Source organism: Squalius cephalus (assembly GCF_949319135.1).
Source record: "Squalius cephalus genome assembly, chromosome: 14".
NCBI lineage: Eukaryota > Metazoa > Chordata > Actinopteri > Cypriniformes > Leuciscidae > Squalius > Squalius cephalus.
The window spans coordinates 24,314,136-24,338,460 of NC_137135.1; the positions used below are offsets into that span (position 1 = coordinate 24,314,136).

The 24,325-nt window shown below is 38.9% G+C and overlaps 1 protein-coding gene across 8 annotated transcripts in view; it reads left to right on the forward strand.

The window, feature by feature from the left end:
• diaph2 (diaphanous-related formin 2) overlaps nt 1–24,325 on the forward strand; it is a 441,959-nt gene that overhangs the window by 233,642 nt on the left and 183,992 nt on the right. For all 8 annotated transcript variants that reach the window (XM_079893459.1, XM_079893463.1, XM_079893458.1 and 5 more), the window contains 2 exons: nt 11,773–11,871; nt 16,148–16,242. In XM_079893459.1, the coding sequence (XP_079749585.1) occupies nt 11,773–11,871; nt 16,148–16,242 (194 nt within the window). The remainder of the gene's footprint in view (nt 1–11,772; nt 11,872–16,147; nt 16,243–24,325) is intronic.

Sequence of the window (24,325 nt, forward strand, 5' to 3'; positions counted from 1 at the left end):
TTCATGGTTCATTCAAGTGTGTGGGGCGGGACACAAATTCTTGTAATTTGAAAGAGTCTACAGTGTACTTGTGTTTATTCAAAGTCAGATTGGCTACAATCAGCGCCTGTGTATTAGTGTGCAGTTTAAGAGGCTTCACAGTGAGCAGTTAACACAAGTTGAAACAAAAAGGAGATCAAAGCTGCGAGCAGCCTTTAAAGAGATGGCAGCTGTAAGCATTTAAGTGGTAAAGTGCTGGAAAATGTTGTGCTTACATGTTGGAGCTATGGTGTGGGATTGCATTTCTTCAGCTCTTTATGGCTCGTAATGGCCATATTCTGGCCACAGTGTTTTAACACAATTGCTTGGTGAAAGCATATCATCATCATCATCATCATCATCATCTCTTGCCTGTCTTTTTATATGGAATGATTTGTTTGCTAGCACGCTGCATTAAGCTACATTAAGCAGTCTGTTTTCAAACCTCACTTTCAAATGAGACTTTGCACTTTCTTTTGAATGATGCCTCTTTCAATTTCTCTCTATTTTTTTCTTCTCTAGTTTTTCTGGTTTTCCTTCTCTCTTTCTCTCTCTCTCTCTCCCTGCTTTAGTGTTCCTCTGTTTATTCCTGTATAAGTGAACTAAGACAGCCATCAACTTCCATATCACCCTGGAATAAAATTATGGTTATTTGTTCCTATTTTTTTCTTCTTCCTCAAATACTGCACACCTTGCTGAGATCCACAAAGTGTATGCCAGTCAAGGGCACATTACTTCTTTTTCAAGTGGACGTCTGTTGAATTCTCTCCCATTTTACCCTGAAAGCTCAGCGTATGAATGAAATGAATTGTGCGTGCAGAGAGAGAATGCGTTGATCTCTATGTTAAAGACAGATCCAGGCTAGACTCTATTGAATAGTTTAAGAATCAGCCAAGACCCAGAGAGGATCATTAACCTGCTGTAGAGCTTGACAGGCTTAGTAAATAAAGCAAAGATAGTTTGTGTGTCTGTTTGTGTGTGGATACACATCGTCTACCTCACTGCCAGCCTTACTTCAGCCCTGTGAAGTTGATGAAAACGTGAAACCAAAAGCTACAAACAGCACATTGAGCTTGAGTCTTGGGTCAGACCTGGACCACATGATTTGTCCTTCCTCATGATCTATGCTGTTGAGATAAGTTTCTCTAATAAGCACATTTGGCAGGTGTGAGCCATGGTCTAAGTAAACATATTTAATTTTACATGTATGAAAAGCAAATATATCTATATCTATATCTATCTATCTATCTCTATCTATATATATATCTATCTCTATCTATATATATATATATGTATGGCTATTCTGACATCACAAATGGATTTAAAGGGATAGTTCACCCCCCCCCCCATTTTCATTTTGGGGTGAACTATACCTTTAATAACCATTTGATGTGAACCTTAGAAGGAAGTGTCATTGTGTGGGGCCAAAGGAAAAGAGTCTGAATAAGAGATAACCACACATCACACATCTGATGATAAATGGTGTCTTTTCATTCCTGGGCTTTCACCTCTGTAATTCACGTTTAATTTAGTCTGGCTTTGATGGAGAGCAGAGATCCGGTTAGATCACAGAGCGGCGACTTACAGCATCGCTTCTTAACCATGGCCACTCTTATCCTCTATTGATCCTGACTGCCTTCAAAGAATTCTGTGTGATTCCGTGATCATATTACTTGGGCCTTCAAAGTGCACTACTTCTCCTTTTCTCTACCGGAATGCTGGGGAGATCTCGAATATATAAATCTGTTTGGGTTGAATTGTTTCCTGAGCGGAGTCAATAGCTACATTTCCTCTCCTGGAACCAAGTGACCCTAAGGCTTGCTCGTAAAGGTCCGGCTGTAATTTGATGTTGTTTATAGATTTGTTTGCCTCAGTATGTGCTCCTCTCTTGGATCTACAAAGCCACCATCACCAGGCACTACAAAAACATTTTTGTGCTTTTATGCAATATGATTTCTTAACGTTAGATTGGTGAAAAAGGATGACAAGAAAATAGTGGAAGAGAGAGAAAAAATAACTCTATGAACTATACTTTTGGGAATAACTTGTCCTGCACTGTTTACATGACATGAATACTTCAAATCATTAAGTATAATGACACTCTTGAGTGATCAGATGAGTGATCAGATGCTGTTTTTTTTTTTGTTTTTGTTTTTTGTCTGGGGGACTAAAATAAGTAAAAAAAGTTTATTTTGTCTAGGCTACTAAGAAACATTCTAGCATCTACCCAAAGCATGCTAGCAACCAATTGGAAATGGCAACACCATAGCATAATGAAAGACGCTGTGGACATTAGTGTTGTTTTTGTATTATTTATATACTATTATAGTATTAATATTTTGAATTACTGTTCATTTATTTTTGATAGTTTAATTAGTTTTAGTTTACTGTAACAACATATATATATATAGATATAGCTATTAAACCCAGTATTATAAGTTTGATTAAAAAACTGCCATTGTCTGCTGAAGGGCTTATCTTTCATGAATACTGTAAAAATACCTGTCTATCTCACTGTGCTCTCAAGCTACTCTTTTACAAAACAAACAAGTGCAGGAAGTTATGAGTGTAAAGCCTCATAACTACATTTACTGGCATAGTTTATACACAATCCAATCCCTGAGTAATCCAGACAGCGGGTAACAGCAGGTCCAATAAACATCTCATAATCCAGCCTGCCGGGGAAGCATTTGAGCGCACGGTTTGGACGCTGTATGCGTGGACACACTAATTCCAAAGTGAAGCAGGTCACAGCTTACACTTTAAAGTCCTGTCAGCCCAGTAATCACTATCTGAGTCAAACCTGAGATGGCACACAAAGCTGCTACCAGAATGTATGCTCACCCCATGCTCTATCATTATACCTCATTATGCTTGACTAGCTTTTGTCATTAAAGCAAACATTGAAGGTTGTAATCAAAGATGGAGTCTAAAGGATGTAACAGAGGGGTCCGGCTTTTTAGGAAGGCAGATCAGAAATAATTGGCTGTTAGGGAAAAGGCGCTTTCTCAAAAGCTGTGCTTATAGACACTTTATCTGTATAGGGCCTTCCTGTTTACCATAATTTCTGCTTCTGTATCCACACAAATTGTTCTTTTCTAGAATTTTCCATCACAGGGAAGGGTTATCGTGCAACCAGAAGAAGTTTTGTTATGAAAGGAAGGACTCAGGGTTTGGCTCAAGCCTGCTGCACCTCTGACCACCCTGAGCATCTGGACCGGGGCATCTCATGTAGCGTGAGCCCGAGCCAATGGAGGGCTTTCAAAAACAACAATCTGCTCTCCTGAATTCTTAGGGCTGCTATCCCTGGCTCTTCCTCACATGAAACTGTTTTTATAGTGGGTTCTGTTCCTCCTGCCCTCATCCTCCACTTCCCCTCCTCTGATCACCATGCAACTGTCCCGGCTCTTTGATCAACTGCGTATAATGAAACAGATGAGCACAGACACTCATAATCAACCTGGTTTCTCTCAATGAGGTGAAATGAGTACAGAGGGTGTATTTGGATGCAATTCATGACTAGGGACTTGTCTTTCTGTGGTGTAGTTTTTTAATCAGTCTGCGTCTGCTTTGGTGTGTCACCTGTTCATGTTGGACGTGAGCTGACTGAGGAATAGTGACGTGGAGGGAACTATGAAAACCTTTATGAAACCACACACAAGCGTTCAATGCCTGTCAGGAATTGTTTACTCTTGACAAGTGAATCCGTATGTCTGTGAAGAGCGGCAATGCATGAATTTCTACTGCAACTGCTTTTGGTGGGATTGTGGAGACTTACAATTACACTGTTCGTACCTGCTGTGGATTTGATTCCGACAGATAGCACTGTCTCACACTAACAAGCATAATTCCAGGCTGCCTTGATGAAAAAGTCATTTTATTTAACTTATTTTTATTGTTACCCCACAGGCAAACTTTGACATTTGCATGCACAACACGTGAAGTATTTCCAAACTCCTCTTCACACATGGCAGACAAATTGTATCAAATTGGTTAACCTTCAAGATAGGAAGAATAATACCCAGCCACATGTTGAATAAAGCAAGTAAAAGTAAAATAAAACCAAGAAAAAAAAAAAAAAGAAGAAAAAAAAAAAACTGTTCTCAACAGGTTCTTATTTAATGCATTGACTCTTCACCCCCCTCCCACCCTTCAAATGATCAAACTATTCTTTGAAAGCCTTACCAGCTATACTTACAACTACCAACACAGCATAGTGGTTGATCTCAAGGCCACAGATCTCCTTCAGAGAAGACAAACACAACCACACAGCCTCAACACCCAGTCCCTGACCACATGGAGTCATCAGAGACCATGTGTCCAGCAGTGGTCCTGTTCATGAGGTTCTGTATTACTAACTATAGCTCAGCTTGACACAGAGGGGGCCAGGCACAGTAAACATGTTATGCAATGTTACAATTTATGTAATATGTCACTGTTCAAATTACAATTAAAAAGTTTGGGGTCCATAATAATTGTTTTTAAAAGAAATTAAAATTAATAATCAAGAATGCATTATAATGTTACAAAGGATTTCTATTTGAAATATGTTATTTTTAACTTTCTATTAATCAAAGAATCCTGAAAAAACAAAACAATGTATCACTGTTTTCACAATAATTAGCTGTTATAACTGTTTTCAACATTGACAATTATAAGAAATATTTCCTGAGCACCAAATCAGCATATTATAATAATTTCTGATGGAGCGTGTGACACTGACGACTGGAGTAATGACTGCTGAAAATTCAGATTTGCCATCACAGGAATAAATAACTTTTATATAATAAATAAAATATATTAAGTTATAAAACAGTTATTTTAAATTGCAGTAATATTTCACAATGTTACTGTTTAAAAAACTGTTTAACAGACTTAACCCTAACCCTTAATTGTGAACAACATTCAGGACATGTAAGGCATTTAAAGATTTTTCTCTGTTTACAGTGAGGTTCTATGCCATTTTATGTTGCCTGTAGATGCTGTATGAAGCTTCAAAGAACAATACTTTACAGCATTTATTAATTTAGGTTGCTGTTCACTTTTGCATATTTAATTTAAAATGTAAACAATATATTAGTATAAATTACTGGTAGTCAATGTTTTATAAATATACATTAATTTCCAATGAGCATAGTGTATGTATTAACATTAATCTAAATTAATAAATGCTGTAAAAATAGTTTGTTAGTTCGTGATATTTGTGATATGATTATACTAATGCTAACAAACTGAGCTTCATTTTAATGTGATACTAAATAATTTATTATTTTCTTTAGAGGTGTACTCTGGGAAAGGTCAGTGAGAGTTTTATGCAAAAAAAAAACACACTACAACAAGATGGACTGTTGTTGTGTTAGGTAATAGACTTTACTAGACACTTGAAATAAACAATTTGTTGGCCATATGCCTCGGGATGTGCTTTCAATACAGAATGAAAGTCAGTTAAATGTAATTGGTCAAACTAACCATTAAACCAACCATCTCTTCTCGTAGCTCATTGGACGAGGGCCTGAATCCAAAGGATATGGCTGTAAAGCCTTTAGCGGCCAGTTAACAGTGACTCTTCCCACACTCTTTGCGCTTTTGAGCTGCCTAGCCAGAAATTAAAGACATTTTTGGGTCTTGGTACTAATACTGCTGCTTAGAACCACAACCCATTCACATTCACACCACCCAGATCATCTCTAAGACATGATGTATTCCCCTCCCTCATTATTTCAGCACTTCCTCTTTGTTAAATCCAGGTGATATGCATTCTCACAAATGACCTTGCGATAAGGTGTAATGTCAGTACGATCCATCGTCTTTCATAGAACCCTGTTTTCATTTCACACAAATGTGATTGTGCAAATTTAATACGAGAGATAACCTATTATCAGCTTCGCACGCTGCTGCTCCATGCTACAGGAGAGAGCTGTTAGTGCTGCTCTGCTAGATTACCGTATGAATGTGCGTGCTAAGTGAGCTCCAAACCAAAAAAAAGAAGCCATGCTTGAGCAAGTCCCTCTTAGAATGCCACAAAAAATCACTTGCTATAATTAAGTGGAGGTTATAGCATTGCTTTGTCATTTGGCCTAAATCCATCAGATGCTTCATGGTGTGAGTATGTTTGCTCACAGATTGCTGCACTTTGTGTTTCCCACAACCACAGAGGTTACTAAACAAAAGTTTTCTGACATGAGGAGGAGGAACAGGGCTTGACTATCCTCCTGAGCTTTTATCCAAGTCCAGCTGTTAGTTTCTCAGTCTCAGTGTGTCTCTCACTCATAATGAAACTGTTAGAGAGCGAGTTGTTATTTGGGTCAGGCTGTGACCTTTCTAGCCTCTTCTCCACTTAGTCTCCATAGGCTACCAGGAGAACCCAGGGTGAGAATCGGGAGTGTATTAGTGACCCCTGCACCTGGTCTTGCTTTGAAAGTCTCTCAGGCATATCACATCGCCCTCAGAGGGAATCAAGCTTTACCTACCGCCCCATCACAATTATCATCAGCGCTAACCTCACCCTTTTCCCTTGTTATCGTTAAAGATGATGATAATTGCATGGATGGGAGAGCGCAGCCCTCTCCCCCAGCTGTTTTTTTTTTTTTTTTCTGTGCTATTCACCTTGAGGCGAGACAGCTTTGCCTGAGCTCCCCAGCACTGTGAAGGTCAAGACTGAGGAAAGGGGTAAGTCATTATAGGAAAGATACCTCCTAATAACCTGACATCAGAAAGCTGTCAGAGAGAGATTGAATTATACTCATTCAGACAGCTTCCTTTGTATTTATTGCCCACAGACCTGTTTGACATCAACAATATCACGGATACTTGAGTTTGAACAGCTCAAATCGCTTCACTAATAAAAACGAATAGCTTCAGATGCTAATTTTTCAAACTGCATCATCAAAACCCCTAATTTAAAGCATACGTAAAACACTCGATGCCAGAATCTTCGTTATGCTGCTCTCAGATTCAATTTGTGTGCGTATTTTCCTTATTGATCGCCCTTATCCGATCAATGCAGGTTCACTTGGATGAAAGAAAAAGAAACCATTTCAGGTTTGTTCCTGAAGGATTTCTTTTTTTGAGAGTGTGAGCATGCATTCAAGAGGCTAGACTGTGGGAACGGCATGTCGGGCTTGTATCCAGGCAATAAATTGGTTGCAGGGTTGAGAAAGAGACCACTCTTTAGCCTTAGTCACTGGCAGAAATAGTCACAGCTGTAATTCTCCATTAGAATAGTATTTTCAAACCTCTATTGTGTGTTTGGGATGTCTTGTAGATCTGGCTGAGGATGTGAAGAAATTACAAAATCAAAATCTTTCTTTTACACTCGAAGACTCGTATGACTGATTTTCTTATGTGAGCAATATATTAAAAAACAGATCTGTTTTTGTCCAAACAATACAAGTCCAATTTTACTTTTTGACCGCACTGACATCCATTGCATGGGCAAAAATAGTTTAAAACATCTTAGCCTAACTCCTGGTTTTAGAACAGCGTGGGCGTGAGTAAATGATGACAAAATGTTCATTATTGTGTGAACCTTTCCTTTTTACCATACTCTACTCTAATTGTTGAAGTATTTTTTCACTCAGGCTTGACTTAATTCCTGAAAGGAATCGTCTCATATTGATTGGCATTGTTCAAGTTTGGACAGTCAGTTTTGCGGAGGTAGATGAGTCATATTATTCCAGTCAGATTGTTCATTCCGACAATGCACTTCCCAGCCCAGACAGTCAGACTCCACATTGTCTGCTTCATCTGATTCGTTGCAGGGACATTGAACACATTTTAAGAGGACCTGTCATCAGTGTTTTCAGTCCTCCGTTCAACATCTCTAGCTTTATGTCTCCATGACTGCTCTTGTGTGAATCATTTCGGTCCGGAAGCGAACATGTGGTAGTGTTTAGCTTGCTAATGCTCAAGGCTTTGGCTGCCTGGGGGGAGATATCACATGGACGGCTCCCAGCAGAATGATTCGAGTCCAGTAAACAATCTCTACGCCCAAATGTGAAGAACTTTGGAAATGAGGAGCTCCCATGGGCTGCCCTCTGTCCAAAAATCACAGAAAGGGCTTGTGTGAACTTGAGTGTGTTTTTTCTGTTGCCTTTTTTTTTTTATTGCTTTTCTTATTGTAAGCTAAATTATTGCTATTGCGTTTCACCCCTCGTTGCCTCCAAGAGCTATTCTCTCATCCCTACATATAACAATGTCTGTGGACCCAACACACATGTATGTGATTACATCGGCAGGAGTAATCATGTACTACTAATGTTTTACTAACATTTTGAAACCACCTTCCCCCTGAATACCTCTCGACTTTGTGTTTTCCTTCTAATGGATCACATTAGTGAAGCATCACTGCTGTTTGAATTGCGTTGAAACATCCTGAACATAATCAGTCCTTCACAGTCAGTTTATAAGAAAAAAAAAAAGGCTTATTCATCAATGGCTGGCCCATTATTCAATTATTGATTACATTATCCTGTATTAATTCATGTTATTTATGTCCTATATGCACGCAACATGTTTTGGATCATCTTTCATTTATTTGTTTAAATGTGTTTTCATTATGCACAGACACTGCCTGTATTTTTGTAATGCTTCAAGGCAAGCTTACTTTTTTATTTTATTTTATTGTTTTACTGTATTTAACACAAAACTAACATTACCCCAAAAAAGCACTCCAGCACTTCATTATGGTGTTTAAGGAAAGCAGCTAAGATCTTTGTTTTTTGATATTCATCTGTGGTGGTGATTTGCATTTGCACCAAAAAAAAAAAAAAAACAACGCTCAAAAAGTGAAGGAGCAGTTTTAGTCTCTTGGAGGGGTGGCAAAATCGTGTTCCCATCATCAGTGATGGATAGAGGGTGGAACTGTAGCTCATTGTGCACTAAATATTTCTGTTAGAAACAGTGATGCATTCTGCTCTTGTCTAGTCATCCGGTTCATCAAGTTCTCACTTCCTGTAAAACTGCAGGATAGTGCAAGCCAGCAGATGAACACTATAAAGGGAGGAGTGTAATTGAATCAGTTGGCCTACTGTAGATACAAAACAAAGCCTCCCAAACTGCCCACCTTTTCCACCTAAAGCAGAAGTAGCAATGGGCTGAGCTGTGTCTGTTTCCCATTAATCCAGCATTGGACTGAGAAGCCGCAGGCCTGGCGGGCTTCGGATCTCTAACAGCTGAAGAGCCTGAGGATGTGTTGAGAACATCCTGCTGAGAGCGTGGGCTACCCAGGTGGAAGAGCCATCTGGTGGAAGGGTGTGACAATGCGCCTGAGGGGGTGGTGGGGGTATCTTAAGCTCCACAATATGGCTGAAGGCTGTTCCCTCACCTGCAGCCCCTCCCCTAAAAAAATTAAGATCCTTCGGGAGCCCTGTTTTCTGATATCTTTTTTTCTCTGGTCTTCAGGTTTCTCAGATTTAAGCTGTTTTAGTGAAACACACACAGAGTGCACTGCTGACTCTCTTGAGTTGAAAGCTACCTGCCACTCCATTATGGACCATCCATCCATCCATCCATCCATCCATCCATCCATCCATCCATCCATCCATCCATCCATCCATCCATCCATCCATCCATCCATCCATCCATCCATCCATCCATCCATCCATCCATCCATCCATCCATCCATCCATCCATCCATCCATCCATCCATACATACATACATACATACATACATACATACATACATACATACATACATCCATCCATACATCCATACATCCATACATACATACATACATAATCAATGTTGTGGACCCATGCTGTCATCATTGTGAGACATAGTTGAGACATAGTTGAGACATAGTTGAGACATATTTGAGACATATTTGATATATTGAGCAGAGAAAGGTTATATTAAAAGTCACGTTAAAACTTCCCTTTTCTCAAGTAGACCATAAATCCGTAGTGCTGTGATCAGCTTGTGAAATGTATTTAATTATATATACAATTAATAACTTTTTGGAACTGTCCTGTCCTGTCCTGTCACCTGTTAAGGCGATATGATGCTCGTACAAATGAATTACTATCTATTCAGTCTAAGCATGCCTGAGCTTTTAGCACCAACAATAAACAAATAAAGAAATAAGTTAAACGTTTATAAGATCAAACTCTGTTAACATGCTCTGTAGAGTCACCATCACTTTTAATCCAAAACCGACATCAGTACCACAGTGCTATTGACACAGCAGAGGGCCTGTAGCCAGCAGGAAATCCACCTGCTTCGGAGATGCTCTTGCTTTGATAGCTCCTTCACATACAGTATGCAGATTTCTTGGGAGAGGCTTGTTTGTATGCGATTTCCTGGGAGACTTCCATCTTGGGCTTAAATAAATAGCGGAGTTGTGATGATTAGTGCTGAGGTGCGCTCCTACTCCCACAAGCAATCTGCCAAACCTAGACTTCTGTCTTTGTTTTCACCTGAGTTTTTCCCAGAATCTCTCTCTCTCTCTCTCTCTCTCTCTCTCTCTCTCTCTCTCTCTCTCTCTCTCTCTCTCTCCCTCCCTCCCTCCCCCGGGTGGGTCCCAGAGCTACGGCCTTAATTGCTCTCTAATTTAGTTAGTTGGTAGTTGACTGTGACAATGGTTTGGCCGAGGAATTTGCTGACATGTTATGTCACTCAGGGATAGGTTCTCTTCAAGCAGAGCTCTAAGGAATCCAGTCCCTGGAATACCAGGCACACACATAAAGAATCAACGTTGGTTTGGGGCTGTTCAAAGCTGCCGTTCCTGCTGCTCCTTAGGATTACAGATATTACACAATTATCTCCATGGCTCTGAGCCGTTGACAGAGCAGGCCCTGTGTTTGTCAATAGCAGGCCCACAAAATCTCCCTTCAGTATACCGAGTGGTGCCTCAGTCACGCGCTGATGGTCTCTTTAAGCACATCAACTCTAGACGTCTCTCTTTCTCTCTCTCTCTCTCTCTCTCTGTTTTTCTATCTCACCTGTCTCTCTCTATTCCTTTCAGTTTTTTTTATTTTATGTCATGCTATAAAAGGGAAGTCTGGCATGCATCAGTATCTCGGTTTAATTGTGACACATCTGCCATGATCTAGAGTTTCTGTGTCCTTATGCTTTCCATCCAGGATCTGTTATCGGGGTGCCATATGTATAATTACCCTATAGAGAGGAGCATATGTAATTTTTATTGCTATAACAGGAGCTCATATAAAGTGTGGTCTAAAGCACAGGAGTCATTCATTTTGGTTAGCCGTATGACAAGACCGTATCTAATATAAAATAATCCATTTAATCTGAAACAATGTTTGTTTAGGTCTTGTTACTTTTTATTAGTGGCACTTGCTAAGGCGGCCACTACTACCACTTTTCCTCTTACTTAAGGCTTGTAAGTATTTAATCTGTGAATTCTGTTATCTTTTACTCACCCACATGTCATTCCAAACTCGTATGACTTTCTTTGTGTAACACAAATAATATTCTGAAGAATGTTTCAGCTGTTTTGTCCATACAACAGTCAACAGGGGTCCAAAACATAAAAAGTAGTGTGAAATGGCTTGAATATACATCTCTAATCACATAAATATTATTTATTTATTTATTTATCGTGAACCTTTAAGCAAGCAACTATGAACCACCCAGAATACCTATAACAATGTGCAGTCATTCTGTTTATGAAATTTGGTAAACTGAACATCTGAACATCTACTCATTTTCTATTTTTCCTTAAAAATTGAGCAGATGCCTTTACTGGTTTTGATAATTAATAGTTCCCTCTGGTTGTGTCTCTTTGCTTTCAGTGAAAAAGGACGTGGAAGAAACAGATGACAGGATGACACAATTCAAGAAAAAAGCAAAAGAGCTGCGAATTCTGGATGCCAAGACAGCTCAGAATCTGTGTAAGTTATCAGCATTCCATATCATCTGTGTCCCCTAACACCCACCCAGACCCACCCAGATCTGTTTTTTTTGTTCTTCCTTCCAAAGTTACATTTGTCTCTAAATAATTGTTTTTTATTATTATTTATTATTATTATAATAATTATCATCCTAGGTATTTTTGCTCCATACTAGACTTTCTCTCTACTAAAAGCAGTTAAGGCTGCTGAATCTATAGCCACAATGTTTTCAGGCTTTGACTGACACTTTTCATCTGTTCTTTTCTGTTTGTTTGTTTTCTTGCTCCTACATATCATGTCAACTTTAAAATTCCTCTTATCCCCTTGTATTGTCAAGCAGCATTCAGCAGTATTTGCTCTTCCTGCAACAGGTTTTTGAGGATGCTGTTTTTTGATAATGGATTCAACCCGATTCCTCTGATATCAGTTGTACTGTAAACACATAGGAGGATAACAGAAATAAAAAGAACAAATCATTTTGTTTGTGTCTGCCTCATCCTATCCACACGTGAAGCCAAATAGTCCCCTAAAACCTTTATGCGATTAAGGGACTAAAGTCTGATTTGTTTTGTTTTGTTGTTTGTTCTTTCCCCACACGTAAATCACCAGTGATCAGTAAATTAATTAATTAATTAATCAACCTTAATTAATTCACCTCTGTCTTGTTTGTCTATACCCCATAGCACTGAAACTAGTTTAACCCTATACTCGACAACAGGAACCACCTGTTTATGTCACAGGTTGCTTTGTGGCCCATATTGATCAGCCTACCTTGTGCCATTTAGCAACTCTCTGTCTCTCTTAAACCGCCACCCTGTTTCCCCCCTCTTGAATCTTCAAGGAGAGAGAGTGAGAGAGAGAGAGAGAGAGTGTGTGTGTGTGTGTGTGTGTGTGTGTGTGTGTGTGTGTGTGTGTGTGTGTGTGTGTGTGTGTGTGAGAGAGAGAATTCATTGTGTTCTCAGGAGTGCCTGTGACTCTTTAGACTCTGATTGATGAAAGCAGTATGAGAATGCAATTTTATTCTTCTTTGGAAATGTTGGCTTCTTTGTCTGGGAGAGGAGAACACCTTAGATATACAATATCACACTTAATGAAATATTCATAGCAAATGCTAAAATAACCAGCCACCTGAGTATGTGTCCTACCATGCTTGTTTTCATCCTACCCGGAAGAGTACTTGGATTCCAATTGAATACATCAATGCAATTTGAATGTGTGAAAAGAACAAAATGAAGCTCTGAGTCTGGCTACAGTTCTGCTCTTGAAGAATATATATTAAGCCACATTATCCGAATGTTCGTTTAACAGAGATGATAGATATATGACATTTATTTACATATATTTACATTTTCAGCGCTTACTGTTGCAAAGCTTTCTGTAATGATTCTAGGGTGTTATGTGTGATTGCCCATCTGTCTGTCTGTCTGTTTGTCTGTCTATCTATAGTCTGGTAGACATTGAAATGGTCTTATACAGTATACTCTCATTGCTTAGCTATGGGCAATAATAATAGAGATGCTTATGTCAGTCAACACTAAAAGTACAACAAAAGACATACCATTTTCATTATTCATATAACATGCTCAGTTAGTGTGTCTGAAGGACATCAGGGTCAGGTTTTGTGTGTGTGTGCTTGTTTTTTTTTTTCATTTTCTTTTCTTTTTTTCTTCTTCTATTAGAACTGGAGCATATGAAGATAGCCTTAACAGCAAAAATTCCACTGACATTTCTCTCTTCCCCTCATTCACTCACTTTCTCTTATTTTCACATTCTCATTCTCTTGTGCTCTGTCTCATTTCCGCTAGTTATTTACCCAGCCTTTGATGCACAACACACACACACACACACACACACACACTCACACACCACTTCAGGCTTTAGAGTAACTAATGCCAGCACACGAGTGGGAGTGCTGTTACACATTCACTTCAGCCACAAATCTGTCATCTTTCACAGAGAAAGGAAAAGGGAGGTGGGACAGGAAAACAGAAAGAGAGAGTGTAAAAGCATCGTATAAGGCACTATTTGAAAGGCCAATGTACATTTCTGTGGGGCATTAAATGTTTTGTTATTTATATTTTTATTTAGGATAGGGGCTTCACAAACAAGACAGGGTTGTTCCAGGGTTGTGGAAATGACCCAAAGTACATGTGGGACATTGAGAGTTACTCATACCCCCAGGTATCCATTTCTGTCTCCCCCTCGTGCTGAGAGTACAGTCTGTGGGCTGACTGGACAAAACCCACACTTTCTTTGTTTGGCCATGAAATTCTCTGGTTAGGAAAACTTGCTGAGTTCATTGGTCCTGGGGACCTATGAACAATCTTACACAGACACACACATGATCCCACACATCATTGTGAGTGTAAAGAGAAGCTGTATAGTATATGCTACTTTGGACCCGGGGCCCGGGTGGGGCTCCGTGCTCAGCTGAAACAATATTCCAGATGAGATGAAGAGGTTGTGAATCTCATGAGTGCAGGAGGAACTGAGCAAAGCAGGCAACCACTACATGAAGTCATGCTCCTCTATTAACACAGAGATACCCAGCAGAGCTCTGTGGTCCATAAGCATGTTTAACAATCCCAGCATTCCTATCCCTGGTCTAGCTCCAGAGGAGTCACATAGGCCCTCGGTCAACATTCCTTTTTACAAATATAGCGGGCTGCATTTAAAACAAAGTGTGAGTTGCTATAAATTATGCCAGTGTGTGGAGATGGTTTAGTATAGAAAGCGTTTTATATATGGGGTGGAATTTTTGCATTAAAGCATTTTGCTTTAATGCTTGCAATTTGGTGGACTTGCAGTGTTTTCTTTGTTGAAAAATGAAAAAAACTAAATCCCCAGGCTGATGAGTAGTGGATATGAACGGAAATGAATTATGGGATGCATCTGTCATGGACAAACTTGTTAGAAGAAAAAGTCAGGATAATGTGAATATGTAAATTATGCTAATGAATCAACAGATGAAGCGAAAGCATTTGTCATCCAATTAAATTTTTTGCAGAAATGTGATAAGTTCTGACTGGAGGTTGTTAAACCCACCACATTCAGTGACTAGCCATGTGTTTGTTTATTGGCATGTGATATTCTTGATGATTGGCTCATCATGCTACTGATGGTTTGTTCATTAACATATCCCTATAGCCAGGCTGTATTGCATTGTAAGGCTGGTTTTAAAACCTTGCTGGCTTGTCGAACCTACAATAATAATTTATTCCTAGGCCATTGTGTCCAGATGAGCCCCCTGCTTTGAAATGCCACTGTGTTTGCTCTACCTTCATCTCCCAAATAATGTTTTTTTTTTATATATATATATAAAATAAGAAAAAAAATAGAACTCTCTTTTCTCTGAAGAAACTCACATATTGTCACACGCAGATGGCCAACTAATGAATTGCAGAAAATAGAGCATAGTTTCACAGAGACCCAGTCAATCAGCTGGTGGGAATGGTAGTTTATTAAATCACTGATCATCAGAAGTTGGACCTGTTTCACCTGCACACCAGAGAGCTGGATGAGGCAGAAGGGCCCTTGCATTCATTGGCTGGTGCAATTCAGAGAGCAATGGAGGAATCTAACCAAACAAAAACATATTTCCGAGAACAGACACTCACATATAATCTTCAGTATATCCACTCAGCCCTGCATTTCCATCAAATTTGCTAAAATAGCTCAGAGGTAGGTGGTACAAAACAAGAGTGACCCCTTGAATGTTTCTGTGCTATAATCATTTGCCAGAACAAAATCAGGTTCTACTCAACATTGTTTCCAGACACCACTGGAAAACTCTTGACTGTTTTAATCTATGTGAATGTTCAGGTAATTTGAACCTCAATGCAGTAACTACTTCAGACATAAATGTACAATTATGTTTGGTCCCCCACTGATGCGCTTTAAACTGCACACTATGAGCTATATGCTGTAATTACAGACTATTCTTTCCTCAGGAGTGGTGGAGGTTATCAAATTCAACGTTGGGTAAATTGCACCTGTGGTTCTCTGCATTTCATCCTTGGTGATAGTTTAAGATGTTGGGTTGTTATCATGTGATAAGGCCCATAATACGGTGATAAGAAAATGTTTTTCTTTCACCACCAATTGCCCCAAAGTGGAACAAACACTCTATCAGTGTTTTACCATCCACCTGAGAAGTTGACATTGTCCCATGGTCATTTCTAAAAGGGGGCACCTGTTGAACTCTTACACTCTAATCTAGAGGGCCAGAAAATGACTCTCATCTTTTTTCTTCTTTCTTTTTTTTCTCTCCAAACAGCAATTTTCCTGGGATCATTCCGGCTGCCTTATGAAGAGATCCGGGATATCGTGCTGCAGGTGGATGAGGAGAGGCTAAGTGAAGCATTAATCCAGGTGAGTTGTGTGTGCATAGGCACTTTCATATAATGCAGCCTTTGAAACCTTTATCCGCTCACAGGGCAATGTGTGAAATGTACTGTAAAAACATTCTGGCCAAAATCCAGTCCAGGTCCTGCATAAACAAAATTTAAACATAAATAGCCATAGTTCACACTTATTACACACACAGACACACACACACACACACACACACACACACACACACACACACACACACACACACACACAATATATATATATATAACATTGTTTAACAAATAAAATTTCTTTATGTAAAAGAAAGTCTTTTATTATTGCTATTTATTGATGTTTTATTTTTAAAGGTGGGATTTATAATATACAACAGATTAAAAAATAAAAATACATTTTGCAATGTTATATTATCTTAGTTTGGAGTCATAAAAGTCATCCATCCATCCATCCATCTATACATGTATGCAAAATATTTAGTTTTCATTAATGACAAATATTTTGGATATTCCAGAGTGTGTGTGAGCAGTCACACCTGAGCAGTCTGTTACATTTTGTGTGTGTGTGTGTCTTTTGACACATAGAAACATTCCAAACCGCTACGCAGATAAATCTATTTTGTGAAAGCCAGACATTCATGGGACATTTCTGAATAGCATTTGTAAAAATGTCCTACGTTTGTCTTTGCTCAGAGATTTGTCATGCCTACAGATGAGTGTGCATTTGAAAGGCTTCATTAAAGAGATGTATTTGATGCCAGGCAGTGCTTCGTGTACAATACTCTGTCTGCTCTCATTCACTAGGCCAATAGAAGCTCCACTTTCACTCTTTCATAATAGCTGCTTTGGGACAGGACTTGGCAAAAACTCCTGCCGCTCCACCCTCCCTCCCACTGTCCTTTGTCTTACAGGCAAGATTGATGATCCTTCAGGAAGCTCTTCACGCCCTGACTGTCTCAGTGGTTTTTGTTAATCTTAAACGTGGTAATTGCAAATGGCATGTGTTTCCTGAACTAAAGATACCTCAGCTGTCTATGAAAGAGTTGATCTCATTTACATTAGACCACCCTTTACCTCTAACCCTCAAAGCCTCTTGTGGCTTTTTGACCACTGTGAATTAGTTGGATTTGAATGAGTCAACTCAGTTTCACATTTGACAGCCTTCCGTCTATCTCAGAGACCACTAGGGGGAATTGCGACTTTTATTTTAGCTGTTTGCTTCTCAATGTCCAAGTGCCTGAATTCATCTGTACGGTCTCTTGGTGTTTTTGTTCTATATACAGTAGATGAGTTTTTTTTGTTTTGTTTTCGGTCTGTATTTTTTTCTCCTTGCTCTTCTTTGAAAGCTGGAGAAAGGTGGAGGAGATAAGGAATATTTAGATGTCCTGGTCCACATTGGCCCTTCTTGGCTGTTACTGGGAGCAGAGATGACCTTTAATTGCCAGGTGGTTTGGGCAGGGTGTGTGGAAGCCTGAACTGAGGTGACAGCCCTGTCGCTCTTTACAGAAGCAGAAGAGCTAAACTGATGACCTTTTCTCACATTCAGCTGCGCTTTATAGAGGAGATTCATCTGTCAGGTTTGCACACCTCCTTCCCTTTTCTCTATTCTCAGTTTCATCATTCTTTTAAGCTATGCCTCTCTCTCTCTCTCTCTCTCTCTCAAATTCAAATTCAAATTCAAATTCACTTCTCTCACTCACACTCACACTCACACTCACACTCACACTTACTCTCACTCTCACTCTCACTCGCCCTCGCCCAAACCCACCCCCTCACATTTATCACCTTCATCGCCCCATCGTCATCCCTGGAACTTAAATAGCCATGGCATGAGATCCTCATCCTTGTGGGGGAGGTAATGCACAGGTCCAGTTTTATGTCCTTACACAGTAATGGTATATGCTTTTTAGTGGCTCTCTGGAATGACAGTAATGCCTCAGTCGTGCCGACGGGATGTTGGCAGAGGTTTGTTGGTAGGCTTGAAGCCACAGACAGTTGGCCTCTGAACCACTCAAGCAATATGGATAGAGAGAGTTCTGAGTATTGTTATTTTTCATTTTTCTTTCTCCTAGGGTAAGTTCATGGTGGTTGCTGGTCTACCTTGACATCATTCACACTGCATCAAAGAAATGTCATGTCTCAAAATAGGAACGATGGCCAGATGAGTGTAAATTTCCCAGTGGTCACACTCATGATTCAGACTGGCTGTTAGAAGAAATTAGCATATCATGGATGAGCGAGTAATGTTCTATATATTACTTCTAAATGAATGTTAATTCTGTTCTATTGTCAAAGTATTTCATATATATATATATATATATATATATATATATATATATATATATATATATATATATATATATATATATTATTTTATTTATTTATTTATTTTTTCCGGAAAAAAAAAAATATTATTTGAATTCAGATTGGTGGCAATATCAGAGTTCTTCTCAGGCTGTGGTCACATAACAGAGTGTCACTTTCAATTTACACCTTGTATTCTACCCATACATCCTCGAGGTGCATAGTCAATGGATAATCAAAAGATTCACAGCATCCTGTGACACAGCATAATCTTATGTGTAGGTGCCATGAAGAGAAGAAAGTTCTGGATTTTTCTGGATTTGATTTGTAATGTAAGTGATGTCTTAGTGTGGGCAGTTTTGCTAAACAGTCACCTACAGATGCTTTGGAGCTGATTGGTTCAGTGTACTCCATACTACACTTACAATACTCCTCTAGCTTTATCTGATCATGCGAGCGATGCACATATCTGTAAACCCCAGCAGGCTTGGCGGGGTGTAGCATCCATACAGTAGGCGTGTGAAGCCTCTCATCTAACGCTTGCCTGCACAGCCAAGCACTCAGACACTTACTTTTCATTGTCTGGAGAAAAATGCAATGCCTCACTCAGTCGTTCTCTCTCGCTTTCTTTCTTTCTGTCTCTCTCTGACAGGAATGTGGCTTAGCCTCTCTCTTTTGCTTTTATTTTTGACTCTGTCCCTCTTTTCCATTTTTTAAGTTCTTCTTGCTTTGTTGATGTCATTCCACATTTTCCTATCACACAAGCAAAGAACCGTCATCCCAGTGACAACAAAGAGCCTGCAAAACAATCAGATAAAAAGCATTTATTGTAGTCACTGGTCCAGGCAAAGGTCTGCATGAAAAAGGCGTACATGCTGACAGAGACTCTCTGCCCCATTGTAGAGGTGTGACATAGAAGAGAAAGAGATTGAAGACTGGGCATGTGCATAAGAGACCAAGGTCCATACGCCGGCATTGTGTTTGCACCCCTTGTTTTCGCCCCAAGAAGCCATGCTCAGCTCTGCTTTTTTCAAGCCACCAATGAAGCCACAGCCTTAAATCTTGCACTCTGACTAATCCCCTTCACTCGGCATCATGCTTTTATATTAATACACATCCATTTCTCTCACGCACAACTGAGTTCAGCAGCTACACCCTCCTGACCCCATATGAAATGTGTGATGATAAGCCTGAAGGTTTTCTTTTTTTTTTTTTTTTACAGAAAATCTTGTGTGATTCTGCTAAATCTCTGTAATCAATTTAGACGATAATTAGAGAAACACACACCAGGATTTCTAATTTGCTGCTAGGAAGGCAGTATCTTAAGTTTGTGTTCTCCAGTGGTGCCTTAATCTCTCAAAGAACCCTCCCGCAACCCTCTGGGAAGACTTTAATGCTGGGATAGTGGTTTTTGGTTCAATGCCCTTGTACCGCTGATGCCAAAAGCACAGTAAAGCCAAAAGCCAGAACAATGCAGATATCATTAATAAGCTCTCAAAGGCTCTGGCCCTCTCTGAAATAATGCACTAGTGGCATTATAGTGTGCTGAGAATATGACAAAACACCACACTTCAATGTAATGCAATATGATGACAAAGTAACAGGTTAGCCCTGATAAAAGAAGAGAATGGTGAGGGATAAACAAGGATTTTGTCAGCAGTTTTCTCGGCAGAAGAGTTTTAGAGAACAATCTCACCGCCCAATCGCTACATTCTCATGGATGAATGTTTCTTATTCTTACTCACTCACTCTCCATACGAGTGTTGTACTTGGGCACTGTGCTGGCCTGGAGCAAAACTTTATCTTGGAATTCTAATAAGCTTTTCTATCTACATCATATTCAAGATGGACTCAACCTTTGTACTCTTTGTATAGCGCTATCAACAGGGAGCTGTGTAATGAACACTAATAGCTTTCATTTGAAAATGACCCACTGCACGTTTCTCTTATAACCTCACATTCTTTCATTACAGCAGGGCTAAGCTCTGCTCAGCTCAGTTAATGCGTTCAATGATAGCCAGTTATTCACAGGAAATAGTACCGTGGGCTTTGATACTTCTGCTGTGATTTCGAGTGATCTTTCCTCTTTTGCTTTAAACTAAACTAAAATATCATCATATCTATTATTGGCCAATTTATTAAGTCATGGCCCAATAAAGTGGTGTTAATTGCTATCCAGGTTTCTTCTCTCATTAGATTCACAGATATCTGTGTAAACCTAACTCGATTCATGCATGCTGCATGTTGGAAGCAGATTCATATACATGCAGTTTTGATTTTGCACACCTTGGTGTGCATTAGAAATCTATACATAACTAGAATGAAGATAAACAATTTAGTATTTTATATATATATATTAATATATTAACTACTGCAAACTATATTGTCCTCTAATCATCTTTTTTTAAGTATTATCAGAGACTATATATTTAATTCAGCCATTAATTTAGTCCTTCAGTCCCCAAACTAAACTTTTTCAAAGACTAAAATGTTTGTAAATAAGACACAAAAAAATAAATAAAATAAATATATATACATATCATTTTATTTTAACTCACAGAGGACTTTTTGATACTGATTAACAGAAAAACTGATCATGAAATGAAAATATTTCTACAAATCAGTCAGAATTGATTGAATTTACAGAAAAAAAAAGAATATGTTTTCAATCATAGACGATAGTCTATAGCATGACTGTGTTATGTTTATCATTGTGTGAGGTGGGAGGAGACAGGTCAAACTACTTTTGCAGGAACTACAGGACCACGCCACACAGACTGTCAATTTAACAAACAGGTTCTCCCCAGAGCCCAGTGACATCATCACTTACGATGTGTCATTCCTTCGACTTTTACCACAGATCGGTGTCACCCCTGTGTTCATAGGCTATTTCCTGAGAGAGTAGATGCATTATGAATGGGAAAAAAAAAAAAACTGTTCAATTTTGAGCATTTGCTTGCCACATTAGTATGCCCCTGCAGTACCTTCTCGTTGTTATGAATTATGCCAGTCATTCCTTAGTATTCATCCCCACTGACTGCTAGACTACTGCAAAGAAAATGTACTAATGTTACATGTACCTTTGTGCAATTCAGTATTCAAAGGAACTCCATACTTCCCATTTTTCTCATTTTAGCACCTCATGTATTTTTGATCCCTGAGTTGATCAGTTGGAAATGTGCAACGCTCAATCCTGTTTCACTCCTTCCTTGTGAATTATTATTAGAGTCCCTTTGGTCAGAATACTTTTCAAACTGCAGATATTTCATTCTTACACCTATGCTGACCCTTTTTTAAGGCTCGCTTGCATTCAGTACTAATATTAATAAAAAGTAAATCATGCAAAAATAGTATTGCTATTGTATGATTTGTGATGCTAATGTCATATCATTGAAGACTTAAGAATATTTACAGATGACTTTTCTTACATGTTAAGGGATTGTTCACCCTCAAAATTAAAAATTCTTTACTCACCCTCATGTTGTTTTAGAACTTAATCACTTGCTTTCTTCTGTGGAACACACAACAAAGATTTTGAAAAATGTCTCAATGTTTTTTTGCCCATACATTGAAAGTCAGGAGGGTAAAATGTACGGAGCCCCTGAGGTGACCTTTGCAAAAAATAAAATAATACGGACTTTCGCGTGCGCACGAGAAACTATCGCGTACGCACGAGAAACTATCGCGTATGCACGAGAAACGATGGCGTGCGCACGAGAAACTTTCGCGTGCGCACGAGAAAGTTTTGCGTGCTCACGCGTTACAATTTACGGTTTGGTTATAGTGTCATTACTACAAATGTGGGAAAACGAAAAGAAATAGGTTAATCTCTGATTATGTAATCCATGATGTGGGACCTGATATTCATTTATGTGACATTCATGCTTTTTCTTCTTACAGTAAAGCACAGTCCACAAACAATCTCAAATGCAAACTCCCTATAATAAGACAAATCTCTGGAGGCAAGCACACTCTCATCTCATCCCTTTTCCCACATTTGTAGTAATGACACTATAGTATAACCAAACCGGAAATTGTAACGCGTGAGCATGCGAAAGTTTCTTGTGCGCGCGCAAAAGTCCGTATTATTATTTTTTTTGCAAAGGTCCCCTCAGGGGCTCCGTAAAAATGTCATAAAAAGTCAAAAGTAATTTTTAGTATAACATGAGGGTGAGACAATGATTATTATTATTATTATTATTTATTTATTTTTATTTTTTTTGGGGGGGTGAACTCTCCGTTTAAACAACTTTATCTTATCCTTGATTTGTGTATGTTTTGGCATGTACAAAAAGTGCAACAAGTCATTACATAGCATTTGATTTTTAAAAGCTTGATTTTTTTTACAGGCACAGAAATAACAAAATGAAAAGAAAACAGAGTCTGATTATTCAATCGTCTGTCCTTGAAATCTCTTTTTGCTACACTCAAAGCACCATAATGGCAGCTAATAAAGTATGTAGCCCAATGCATAATGTGTAACGATGACAAATAACCACACTCTCTGTCCTGTGTGATACAGTACCACAGCATTAGAGATGACAGTACTGCATTCTTGAGTTTTTAGGAATCTGGCATCACATTAATAGCTTATTAGGGTGATGTAAGGGAGCGTCCTTGACTGAAATCTTCTTAACATTTTCTGAGAAGCCAGTTGTCCATCCTGACGTATGCCCTGTCAGCGCTCCCTCCCGCTGCGCCTCACTTCAGCTCTGCTATGGCTTTCTCAGCATGCTTGTGGATGGCTGTGCCTGTTAGGGGTTTCGTGTTTGCCCTTGCTTGTTATTATTGTGTATCTTGTTTGTCAATCACCCGGATCGTCTGCTATTTCGACATTGCCTTCATACATATTCATGAGCCCTCATTACCTGGCTCAAAGGTTGGTTGCAGGGCATGGCGATGGTGCCAGCTTTTGTTCTCGAGACTTACAACAGGTGACGAGCAGCCTGTGTATTGTTACCTGTCCTTTGCATATTGAGAAAAGTACGTTCAGGACAGGACGAGAAGGACAGAGGTGCGCCAAGCTTCCAGATTATTACATAAGCAGAAAAAACTGCTCATCCCCTTGAGTTTAATTGAAGCTTGGTTTTGGCACAGAGCTGGTAGGCTCCTCTGCATGAGATGCTTATTCAATAGCACAATGACATTTTAAAACAATTATTTTCTTTTTTTAATAAAATGTACAATGTAATTTATTCCTGTAATGTTAAAGCTGAATTTTCAGCAGCCATTAGTCCAGTCTTCAGCGTCGCATGATCTTTCGGAGATCATTCTAATTTTCTAATTATTATTTCTTATTATGTTGAAAGCTGTTATGCTGGTTAATATTTTTGTGGAAAGTGTGATCCAATTTTTTAGGGTTCTTTGATGAAAAAGTTCAAAAGAACATTTAATTTTAATTGAATTCTTTTTGTAACATTTTTAATGCACCCTTGCTGAATAAAGTATTAATTTCTTTAAAATTGTGATTTAAAATTTACAACATATATAGGCCTATATACATAATGAACACCAGGTTTGTTGTGTCTTGTAGGCATATGCGTGTAGGGCGTTAAAAAGGAACACTTCAGTAACACTACACTAGAGAAAAATATATGGATTATCATGTTACTTCAAATGTTTCCATTCGTTATGACGTTATGAAATGAGATTGCAGTAAAAACATGAAGCCTAATGTTTGGCGCGTTTTGCTTTTCAGACGCACAGTGCAAGTGACTCAAACTCACAGCGCATGCAGAGAACATTTACTGAAGCGATCGAGCCGCTCCAAACTATGAAACATTATAGTTACCACATTGTACATA